Raw genomic sequence first — 13,053 nt, 5'->3', positions numbered from 1 at the left:
AAACACACAGTGAATCGATCGATAAATATGGATCTAAACTTTTATGACAACTTTAAAACTACTAAAGAAAAACTTGAAAATCGTGAGTACATTATGAAAATACTCTGGCAGTCAAAGAGTTAAGAAGGGACTCAAGGGAGGCATTGAAACAGGACTTAATGCTGTGTGTCCAAATGACATGACATGATACCTGATCTGGAAACACAACATAATGTACACTCAGAGTAACTGTACACGCAGTCCTTTGAAAAGAAAAGTCTGCTTTTCCTTCCCCCGTCTGAGGCATTGTGCTGAGCGGTGCATAGTCTGCATACAAAAACAGGATCTATCTATATAATATAACAGCGTGGCTGGGCTGAGCAGTGAGGATGTGGAGGACATGTCTGGAACCATATGGAACTCATGATTACAGACGGTCACGGCTGGCTGACCTCTTCGGTGCCATGTCAGCCGTTATTACTGTTTTTGCTTGTATCTCTCTCCCTCTCTGTCTCTCCTCTCTGCCCCCCCCCGCCCCCACCGACACGATCGAGGGAGATGGCTGTCCACCCTAGAACAGGGGTCTTCAACATTTTCAGGCCAAGGACCCCCCTAGCTGAGAGAGAGATGAAGCAGGGACCCCCTACTCTATATTGTATAAAATTGTGTTTCAGATCAACCTTAGCTGCTCTTTTTTCCCTCTACACCGATAACTCTTTGCCCAAAATAGCCGATCTACAAGCTCACAACGCCTCGCAGCGCGAGGCGTTGTGAGCTTGTAGATCTGCTATTTTTTGGCTAAAGTTCTCCTCAGAAAAGGGATGCTAGGGTTCAAGTGGTTAATGTAAAAAATAAAAAGAATAATATTACACACGCCTTTATACCAAGGCCGTTTAAAAATAGCCGATCTACAAGCTCACAACGCGCCGCATCGCGGCGCGTTGTGAGCTTGTAGATCTGCTATTTTCAAACATTTTAGCACTTTTACTTTTGGTACTTTAAGTACATTTTGATACCAATACTTTGGTACCTTTACTCAAGTAAATTTTGAATTCCGGACATTCACTTGCAACGGAGTACTTCTACATTGCAGTATTGATACTTTTACTTGAAGTAAAACATTTGAGTACTTTTTCCACTTCCTTTTTACTCACGATGCCATGGAGCTCGGCCACTCGGCTGCACAGGTCCGGTCTCTGCCTCTCCAGCGCCACATAGAAAGGGTTCTTCAGGATGTTCTCATCATACACAGCCATAGGGAACTAAAGGAGTCCGGACTCCTTGAGGAGGAGACACAGGAAAAAACAAGGAGGAGGGGATGAAGGAGGAGCCCATGATCCTGGGTGCATACAGTACAAAGCATCCATTCACATTGTTGTTTTTTTTGTGAAGTCCTTGGTGATCTGAAATAAACCAAAAAATAGCTGATCTACAAGCTCACAACGTGTCACAGTGTGAGCTTGTACATGGGCTAATTTTGACCGAAGCGATTTGGTGTAGAGCATTGGTTCTCAAAGTGGGGTCCGGGGGACCCACAGGGGTCCTTGGTGGGGTACCAGGGGGTCCCCAGGAAAATGTGTTAACCCATTAAGGCCTGAGTTCTAATTCTTAAAATGTTTTCAAAATCCTAGCAGATTTTTGTAAAAAAAAATAAAAATGTAAATACGATTTTTAAAAAAAAGCAGATCTACTTTTGAATAGCCCAAGAAATCTAAAGTGACACAGATGCGTTCCAGGTATTGAACCCCCAACTGCTCCAGTGGCTCATTGGCCAACAGTATCAGACTGTGGTTGTACTGGTCAGTTCCATTGTTGCCAGAATTTGTGAGAGAAACAAGCGACCCGGTCTATGAAAACAAGCCCAAAAGAAGCGACCGGTTTTACCACATGAGCCCTATTACGTCGGCTCTTTGAAAATAGCCGATCTACAATCTGCTATCTGCTAAAGATCTGCTATTTCTTTTTAATTATCTTGAAAGAAATTAAAATGTTTTTTATGTTTTGAAACATTTTTAACACCAAGTTAAAAAGTATCTTGCGCCAGGAGTCCCTGGCACAAGATATTTTCAGATGGAGGTCCGCAGACAAATACATATTAATTTGGGGGTCCAACTACACTTTAGAAACAAGCCCAAAAAAAGGCAACTAACAATATTTACAAGCAACTTTACAGAAAAACAAGCCCAAAGTCGCTTATAATAAGCGGACTTGACAACACTGGTCAGCTCCCAGTACAACAGTATTAGACTGTGGTTGTACTGGTCAGTTCCCAGGTTTTAATGTGTGTGTGTGTGTGTGTGTGTGTGTGTGTGTGTGTGTGTGTGTGTGTGTGTGTGTGTGTGTGTGTGTGTGTGTGTGTGTGTGTGTGTGTGTGTGTGTGTGTGTGTGTGTGTGTGTGTGTCTGTGTTGTGTGAAGCAGGACAGTTGCTGAAAAATGCTGAAAAAAGGGAAAAGTGGTTAAGTGTGTGTTGATTAGCTACTGTAGGTAGATGATGGTTAGCTCAAGTTTTAATGGCGGTGCAGACAACACATCTTCTTGCAGTAGACAAAATGTCAATTGTAGAGCATCAGCTCAGAGTAGTGCTAGAGCAGTGGTTCTCAAAGTGGGGTCCGGGGACCCCCAGGGGTACTTGAGGCGGTTCCAGGGGGTCCCCAGCTAAATGATGGATAGGAACCAAATGGACCCTTATGGTTCTGTAACTCTGAGAGTGTACAAATGGAACCAAATGGACCCTAACGGGTCCATTTGGTTCCATTTGTACACTCTCAGAGTTAAATTGACATTGATTTTATAATATGCATTCGGGTCCCAGGGGTATAAATGCCATTAAATGGGGGTCCCTGGCTTATCTTTTCAAATGGGGGTCTGCGGGCTGATAAGTGTCAATTTGGGGGTCCTTGACATGAAAACGTTTGAGAACCAATGTGCTAGAGCAACGTAGGAAGACAGCTGTTTGTGTCTGATTAGTTATCTCACAGACAGCCGTGCAGCTCAAAAGAGAAGTGTCACGTCATCATATCACATTGTCAACATTTTGCAGAGAGATACACAGAAAACATAGGGTATTTTTCCCCCCACATTATATAATGTATCCTCACATCAAAAGAAAGGGATTCAGGTTAAACATTGGCTTAGTTTCCCTTTAGGTTCCATAGGAAATGAAATGAGCTGAAGTGATTCAACACGAAAGTAAACGATCGGGTCAGGAGGACGAGAGGAAGGGTGACTGTGACAGTCATAAAACTACTTGTTGTGACACAGGATGTTTCTGTGAAAATCGTTAAAAAGAATATGCATGGAAAAACATAACCGACTACACGCAACAATATGGAGCTTGTAGAAGAAAGGCCATCCATTGTTTCATGGCAAGAGATACTGGATGAGGAAACACAGACACAGACTCATGAAGGTTTCTTTGTGATTCAATCAAGACTTGGCCTATACTGTACAAAACGTATTTCAAGTGACTGATTCGTTCTTCAATATTATCGTTCTTAATTAACTGGTTGAGAAAGGATTTACCACACAAGACCCACAGTCATACAAATATGTGGCCTAATTTCATTAAAATGTATTTACATAAAACGTTGTATTATATCCACAAGCCTTTAACAGGACATTGAACATTTTGTATCCATCTTTCAGTAACTCTCAAAGTATCGTATGTTCCATATCTTAAAAAGGTGCTGTAAGAAGTGATATTGTTTCAGTAAAACTACACTTTTTTTTTGTTAAAAAGTTAAAGCTCTATATTCTAACAATAATCATTTCTATAGAGTGTTTGTTCAGTAACAGCGGGTCTCCCCCATCTCGCCAGCTCTTTACAAAACAGAAAATATTTTGTCAGGTAGGATACCAATTTCATTCAATTAGTCGTGTCCCCCCCCCCCCCCCCCCCGTTATCACTTCCTATGTCACTTGTTTATCCTGTATCCTCTACGAGTCCCCTCTCCTGATTGGATGAAATCGGTATCCCTCCCAACCTGAAAATGTATTTTCTGTTTACTAAAGAGCTGGAGAGACAGGCAGACCCCTCTTACTGAACAAGCACCCTACAGTATATAGCAATCATTACTATGGGAACATAGAGCTATTATACACCTATTTGTAACAACAAAAAAACATATCACTTACACCCTCTTTAATAAAAGGTATGCTGTCCTACTGTATATCAACCTCTGGCTCTTCCATCGGAGAAAGGATTCCAAAGCGTTCAAGAATTACACCATTAAACTTACTTGCTTGACCTGAGACGCAAAAGACGTATTGTCATGTGGATGCCACACATGCAGTGCAGGCCAAGGCAAAGGGTTTTTGAGAGCTGTGTGGGCAGAAGAAAGCGGAATAATATGTTCTCCTCACACACTGAGCTACAGTCAGTGTGTGGTAAAGCTAAGCGTGATGATGAGAAGAACGTCACACACACACACACACACACACACACACACACACACACACACACACACACACACACACACACACACACACACACACACACACACACACACACACACACACACACACACACACACACACACACACACACCACAGTTCATCTCTGCTCAGCATCAGAAAACGCTTTAACCCATTAAGACCGGGAAAGCATCGGTGTGACCTTTTTTTAGATTTCTTTGGGCTATTAAAAAAATAGCAGATATACAAGCTCATAGCGCGGCACCGAGTGCCGCGCTATGAGCTTGTAGATCTGCTATTTTAGAAAAATCATGGAAATGTGTGCGAATCTTTGAATATATATATATATTTTTTAAGGCAAACATTTGTAACTCAAATCTTTGCTTCTGGGGATTCTACAAACATCTTCTAAATCCTATAGTTTAAAAAAAAAAAAACGTTTCTACATCAGTGGTTCTCAAACTTTTTCATGTCAAGGACCCCCAAATGATATGTATTTGGCTGGGACCCCATCACAAAATATGTTGTTCCAGGGACTCCCCCAGGAGCAAAGATTTTTGTTAAAAAATAGTCGCTTTGAAAATATGTATTCAAATATTAGATTAGAATAAATGTTCAAGATTTTTTTAAATATAGCAGATATACAAGCTCATAGCGCGGCACTCGGTGCCGCGCTATGAGCTTGTATATCTGCTACTTTTGAATAGCCAAAGTATGAAATATGGATAAAGTGGTTGCACAGATGCGTTCCCGGTCTTAAGGGGTTAAGAATGTGCCATGTGACTTTGCCTGGTCTACTGGGCCTTAAAGAAACCCAACCGGGGGAGAACCTCTCCTCTCCACTCGTGATCCACAGGCTCACGGCACATTTTCTGGAGCCAATGGAATTCCCCCCCCCCCCACCCCCCATTTTTAAGCTACATCATGGCAGGGGGAAAATGAGAGACCGCTTGAACGGGGAGACAAACATGACGGCAATTACTTGTGACACATCAAGTCTCTGAACATGACGGAGCAGCGTTCACATGCCGGTGCTGAGAAATGACACGTCAAAAACAACAGCAGTGGAGCCAGTTGCACCAACTCATACTAAGTTCAAACTTAGCCTAGTTATATAGCTTAAATGGCTTTTTAAAAAAACATTTAGACCAGGAAAGTATCTGTCATTTTTAGATTTATTTGGCTATTTTTAGAAAAGTCGTGACAATTTGTGCAAATCTTTAAATATATATTTACAGTTGTAACATATTTTTGTTCCAGGGACCCCCAGAAGCAAAGATTTCAGTTATGTATATATATATATATATATATTCAAAGATTTGCACACATTTTCATGATTTTTCAAAAATAATAGCAGATCTACAAGCTCATAGCGCGGCACCGAGTGCCGCGCTACGAGCTTGTAGATCTGCTATTTTTGAATAGCCAAATAAATCTAAAATGACAGAGATGCGTCCCCGGATTGAATGGGTTAAGCTATAACTAGGCTATAAGTTTGAACTTAGTGTGAGGTGGTGCAACAACTGACTCCAGTGCAGCAGAAATGTACACTTTACAGAGAGGCTGTGTGAGTATCAGCCACTGGCATGTCTTTATCCTCCTATAATTCTAGTAACCTCTGTAGTAGTTTAGTGTCCGAGACCAAACCACTGAAGCCAAACCTGTGAGCCCAAACACGTTTCTGCCCGGTTCTCCTCGGTGCCTGGAGCTATTGCTCTCAAATCGCGCACAGCCATTCACCATCACCATGCGCATGGAACTCCGAAGCCCGTTTTTCAATATCACTAAATCTCAGCGGTTTATTCCCATTTTTATGTCAAACAAAATCGTCGTCTGCCCTGTTCTCCTCACTGCCTGGCGCTATTGCTCTCAAATCGCGCACAGCCATTGACCATTACCATGTGCATGGAACTGTCCAGCCACTTCTTCAATATCACTAAATCTCAGCTGTTTATTCGCATTTTTATGTCAAAGAATGTCAAGAATGTGGCCATGCTTGCTGGCTGGAGAGAGAGAGAGAGAGGGGGAGGGGGAGGGAGAGAGAGGGGGACAGAGAGAGACAGGACGTTTCACCGGGTATGGTCTAGTAAGTTCAAATTCCCCCAGCACCACACTTGACTATACCGAAAACCACCATGCCAACCAAATGAACCTTTTGGTTTGGCAGAAATTCAATAGATAATGTTCCAGCTAAATGACTAATTGTTAGGAACCGAATGGACCCTAACAGGTTACAAACACTCTCAGCTATGAGTCAAATCTGTGCCAGACCAGATTTCTATGATAATAAAGAGCTTGTTGACCCATTTTTAGGGATGGGATGATATGAAAGTTTCATGTCATGATTATTGTGGACAAAATAATTGTGATTAACGATAAGATTATAGTGATAATCAAAATATGCTTAAAAGTCTTATAATGCCATTTTTGTTAACCACTTGAACCCCCAGCATCGATATTCTGGCCGGGAATATTAGTCAAAAACAGCAGATCTACAAGCTCACATCTGTGAGCTTGTAGATCTGCTGTTTTTGGCAAAGAGATTTGGCGTAGACGGGACAAAAAGCGATCCAAGTACAGAGCCAGCTCAGGTCCAGTGTCTGACGGAACAATTTCACCATAAATGAAAATCTCCGCAACATTATTATTGTGAGCATTTTTTTATCATGATGAACTATAATAACAATTATCCTCCCATCCCCACTATAAGTATAAGGCTTAAAGATTATCATAATCTCTAAGCCTTATACAGTAGGATTTATGCCATGTACTGCACGCTGTGAACCAGTAGTTCTCAAACTTTTTCATATTTGGCCACGGACCCCCCCATCTGAAAATGTCTTGTTCCAGGGACCCCTGAAAAAATTCAGATCTACAAGCTTACAGCACGGCACAAAGTGACGCACTGCGAGCTTGTACATCTGCTATTTTTGAATAGCCAATGTATTAACCCTTTAAGATCTGAGGCGATTCTTTAAAATGTTTTCTAAATCCTAACAGTTTTTTTGAAAATAAATCTAAACATTTTTCAAAAATAGCAGATCTACAAGCTCATAGTGCGGCACTCTGTGCCGCGCTATGAGCTTGTAGATCTGCTATTTTTGAATAGCCTAAGAAATCTAAAGTGACACAGATGCGTTCCTGGTCTTAATGGGTTAAATTGGATAAAGTGGTTAAAATGTTTGTGATGCTGTACAAACACATTTAGCTGTGTGGACCCCCTCAAGGACCCCTGGGGGTCCCTGGTTCTCCCACTTTGAGAACCAATGCTGTGGACAGTACATCTGTCTGAAAGAATAAAGCCATGATCAGCATGAATGACACATTTCTGGCAGCCGCAGCAAAAACGATGTCACAGCACAGCGGGCCAAATGACTCTAATGACATAATTCACTTGCTGTAACAGACAGAATTTGTGTCATGTTGAATTATCACCAGAATGCTGTGATACAGATGGACTGGCCTGGGGCAGGTATAGCCCACAACAACTCAAGCATTGCCAACATTATGCCAAAAATAGACGTGATACCTAGGTATGGTTATGGCACAACATGGGCTGAGTTTAGGTGCTCAGTGTAAATTGTACCAGGTGTAACATAAACAATACTTTACCTTCTATACAATGCTAAGATTTGTATTATAACATAATAGATAGAGTATAACTACACTTTAACTACTTGTACACTACAGCAATGTAGATATAGCTATTTTAGATATACAGAAAGATAGACAGACACAGATATACAGATAGAGATAGAGAGATAGAGAGATAGAGAGATAGATAGATAGATAGATAGATAGATAGATAGATAGATAGATAGATAGACAGACAGACAGACAGACAGACAGACAGACAGACAGACAGACAGACAGACAGACAGACAGTTAGATCTACAGACAGACAGACAGACAGACAGACAGACAGACAGACAGATAGATACAGATAGACAGTTAGATCTACAGACAGACAGACAGACAGACAGACAGACAGACAGACAGACAGACAGACAGACAGGCAGGCAGACAGTTAGAACTACAGACAGACAGACAGACAGACAGACAGACAGACAGACAGACAGTTAGATCTACAGACAGACAGACAGACAGACAGACAGACAGACAGACAGAAAGAAAGATAAACACATAAATAGATAGACACATAGACAGATAGATAGATAGATATACAGATAGATAGATAAACAGACAGACAGACAGACAGACAGACAGACAGACAGACAGACAGACAGACAGAGAGACAGACAGACAAACACATAAATAGATAGATAGACACATAGACAGATAGATCTACTGACAGATAGATAGATAAACAGACAGACAGATAGATAAACACATAAATAGATAGACACATAGACAGATAGATAGATAGATATACAGATAGATAGATAAACAGACAGACAGACACATTGTTGTGTTGTTGCAAATAAAACTGACTTAATTCATCCTGCTACTTATATCAAAGTAATAATAACTCATCTCTAATGTTATACATGTTAAATACAAACATATATCCAGCATCAACTGCTTTGTTTTGGTTTTGTTTATTAATCATTTGTGTTTCTTTGCACACTTCTTTCTCAGAGTAGAGCTATAGCTATATTAATGTAGCTTTAGCGACAAAAAAAAGTCTACAAGCTATGCAACGCGTTGATAGCTTATAGATCTGTTCTTTTTTTATTTAGCCGAGCCACACACCGTGGTACAACGGGGTTCTAGATAAATGAGGTTTCATTATTAGCCAGGCTAAGTTTGAGCTACAGCTTTAAAACAACACATTAACACAACTAGAACATGTGTCAGATCAGATAATAAAGGCGAAGCTGTTCTTTTGTTCTAAACGTTACATTGTGTCATTGTGTGTGTGTAGCTACACACACAATGACACAATGTAACAACATCACAGGCAGCACCCATATGTCACTTTAAGCTACAAGTTAGCATAACCAGCTAGCAACCTGCTTGGGTTCTTGTCTGTCTGTCAGTGTGTCTATGTGTCTGTGTGTCAGTGGACTTCTTCCTATAGCCTTGGATCAATCATAGATGTATTTATTTTAGAGATTTAGACCTTTTTTTTTATATATCTGCGATGTATCAAAATGGATTAAATACATCTATGACAGCCTTGATCCTCTAGGCTAGACTTCTTCCTCCTAAATGTGACTTTACAAACCACAGCCTCACACTGACCAGACCCTGCAGTGCAACAAGCCTGTGTGCTGTTTGAAGAGCAATCTAAGACATTTACCTGCTTTAACAACCAGTTATTCCCACAGTCAGATCATTCAGGTTGAGGAGCAGCATTGTTGTCCAAATCCACACAGTAGTAGCTGTCTGTCTGTCTGTCTGTCTGTCTGTCTGTATGTCTGTCGGCTCCATTGATCACATTGATCAGCTGGTTTTCCTCTAGTGCACAGGGTTGCCAGATACCAGAAGTCCCAGTCTTACTCAGCATAATGGCCTGGGTTGCCAGATGCCAGAGTTGTCAGTCAGCAAAATGCGTACTACAGACTGTACAGGGGCGGGGTCTCACAGGGTTGCCAGATATCAGGGGTCTCAGTAGAATGTGTACATGGTTGCATATGGTGGGCTGAGATTTAAGCTCAAATTAAACAAATCTTAAGACCCCATGGGAAAAAAAGGAATAAAACTGACAATATAGTGGCTGATTAATTTAATCATTATTATCACATAATACACTTACATTTATCACCATGTAAACACCACAAGGAGCATTGATTAACCACTGTTTCTCAGACCAGATTTGTGTTATAATAAAGGTTCAAAAATATAACTCATTTTACAACGGTCAATGAATAACTGATGAGTCAGTACTATAAGAAAACCACAACTATTGAAACTACAGTACCTTGACAAACAGAAAACGAGCTCTTCCATTGTGGAGCAATTTGAAAGCCCTGACAAAAACATGCATTCATATCATCCACCGTCCAACCAGGCTCATGTTTGCCGGTTTGAACGTGAACCTCAACAAATGAGTGGGGCAGTGTGAATTCAGGGACGTGCACAGATAGACTCTAGATGGTGCTAGAGCACCTGCCCTTTGCCCTCTTCACCAGAAGTGCCCTTTTTAAAAAAAGAAGAAAAAAAGTTTTTTTTCCCCCAGTTTACAGCAGGGGTCTTCAACAGGGGGTCCGGGACCCCTAGGGGGTCCTCAGAGTTACTACAGGGGGTCCGCCAAATCTTTATGTGACATGATTTTTCTTTTTACCATAACCACTCGAAACCTAGCATCCCTTTTCTGAGGAGAACTTTAGCCAAAAATAGCAGATCTACAAGCCCACAACGCCTCGCAGCGCGAGGCGTTGTGGGCTTGTAGATCGGCTATTTTTGGCAAAGAGGTATAGGTGTAGAGGGAAAAAAGAGCGGACCAAGTAAACAAAAAAAAGTATAATTTACTTGAGCGACTGCCCCTCAAAATGTCTGTGCACGCCACTGTGTGAATTAACACATGGATGGATTGACCCTGGCAGCATTATCTACAGTATGTTACAGGTGTGTTACCTGTTTATTAAGCTACTACTATTTTTCAACCACAACTAATGAGACAAGACACCAGTAGAATGAGTTTGGGAACAGACTTCATGAGACAAAAGACATCGTATACAACTAGTTATTTTTGGGGGAACTATGCAGTGATAGTGAAGAAAGGGAACTTGGAAAGACACTTTCTGACAAAACCACACATAATTTGACTGCTTTCCAGCAGACGGAGAACTGAGAAAAAATAAATAACGAACTGAAATCTCAGCCATATGTATTGGTGTACCATACATAAGTCCATGACTATACTCCAAGTTTCAGGCTTGGCTAGAGGTTTTTAACATTACCGATTGGAGTTGGGCGCTGACTTTTAATCTGTCTTCCTTGCCTCCAAAAATGATTATTTCAGTTTTGCCAGTTTAATTGAAGAGAATTATGGCACATCCAATTGTTGATTTGTTGCATTTAATCAGTGTTTGTATTGCATTGGTTCTCAAAGTGGGGTCCGGGGACCCCCAGGGGTCCTTGAGGGGGTTCCAGGGGGTCCCCAGCAAAATGTGTGAATATAGCATCACAATTTTAACCTTTTATACTTTGGATATTCAAAAATAGCAGATATACAAGCTCATAGCATGGCACCTAGTGCCGCACTACGAGCTTGTAGATCTGCTATTTTTGAGAAATCGAGAAGATTCGTGCAAATCTTTGAATATATTTATTTTAAAGCGAGCAAATCTGTGCTTCTGGGAGTCCCTGGCACTTTTCAAATGGGGGTCCGCGGCCAAATATATATCAATTTGGGGGTCCCTGGCATGAAAATGTTTGAGAAGCACTGATGTATTGGACCATATAGTCCTCTAGCTTATTTTGTTGTTTTCCATAATCTGAGCTAGTGGGAGCATGTAGATATTAGTAGGGGCCCGAGAATGGATCCTTGCAGAACTCTGCATGCAGAGACAGAGACAAAATAGTCTCTGTTCTCTAAATGGTTGGTTCTCAAAGTGGGGTCCGGGGACCCCCAGGGGTACTTGAGGGAGTTCCAGGGGGTCCCCAGCTAAATGATGGATAGGAACCAAATGGACCCTTATGGGTCTGTAACTCTGAGAGTGTACAAATGGAACCAAAACGGGTCCATTTGGTTCCATTTGTACACTCTCAGAGTTAAATTAACATTGATTTTACAACATAAATTGGGGTCCCAGAGATGGATATCGGGGTCCGTATAGCCTAATGCATGTCAAATTGGGGGTCCTTGAAATCAAAATGGTTGAGAATCACTGCTATAGGGCCATAAACATCTTCTCTTATGGGGGTCCCTGGCATATCTTTTCAAATTGGGGTCCGTGGGCTAATAAGTGTTCATTTGGGGGTCCTTGACATGAAAAAGTTTGAGTACCACTGCTCTAAATATGATTCAAACTGTGCCGGAAAGTCACGGCCAGTTTTTCAATCTGTCTAGTATTGTGGTCGACTGTGTCTAATCAATGAGATCTAGTATCACTAGGACTGACATTTTGCCACTGTGTGTATTTATGTGGATGTCATTGAAAACTTTGACAGAGTAGTCTCAGTGCTAGGGTGTGGTCGAAAACCTGACTGTGAGATATCAAGGCCATTGTTTAGTGTTGAGAAGCTGTTCAGTTGTTGAAATACAGCCTTTTCAATTATTTTACTTAAGGACCGAGAGGTTTGATATGGGCCTACAATTATTTAACAGTGATGTGTCCAAGTTATTTTTTTGAGGGTGGCGCTGTTTTCAGGGTCTGTGGGAAGCAACCTGATGGTGAAGAAAGGGATCTTGGAAAGACACTTGCGGACAAACGATTTGACTAAACATTTCCAGCAGACAGAGAACTGAGAAAAATAAATTAAACTAAGGAACCGAAATTTCAAACATTGTTTCTATTTAAAAATATCAAAGCCAATTAAGTTTTCATCAGGATTTGAAGTCCCATAAAACGTTTTGATGTGCATAAACTCTTTTTTCATAAGTCATCTTTTTTTCATTCTTATTAAACTATTGACTTATTCTCTTGAATAACGATCTATAAGATGAAAAGGCAGTGGCTAAATAGATCTCAAATATTCAAATCAAAATGTCCATCACAAGCTGGCATGGTGATGATGACCCCTGTTTCAGA

At 41.0% G+C, this 13,053-nt stretch overlaps 1 protein-coding gene across 2 annotated transcripts in view; it reads right to left on the bottom strand.

The window, feature by feature from the left end:
* The window catches only part of ankrd27 (ankyrin repeat domain 27 (VPS9 domain)), a 64,570-nt gene extending 54,793 nt beyond the window's left edge, over positions 1-9,777 (bottom strand). The window contains exons 1-2 of one of the 2 annotated variants that reach the window (XM_084059012.1): positions 9,657-9,777; positions 1,134-1,259 (exon numbers count right to left, since the gene is read on the bottom strand). In XM_084059012.1, the coding sequence (XP_083915138.1) occupies positions 1,134-1,235 (102 nt within the window). In that variant the 5' untranslated portion in view covers positions 1,236-1,259; positions 9,657-9,777. Of the gene's footprint in view, positions 1-1,133; positions 1,260-9,656 lie in introns of those variants that run through there. The other variant, XM_084059013.1, reaches the window with a different exon arrangement.
* Between the last annotated feature and the right edge of the window lie 3,276 nt (positions 9,778-13,053).

Source organism: Gymnoscopelus microlampas, assembly GCF_963454915.1.
Source record: "Gymnoscopelus microlampas genome assembly, chromosome: 6".
In the NCBI taxonomy this organism is placed as follows: Eukaryota; Metazoa; Chordata; class Actinopteri; order Myctophiformes; family Myctophidae; genus Gymnoscopelus; species Gymnoscopelus microlampas.
This window is presented reverse-complemented; position numbering and strand designations above follow the sequence as displayed.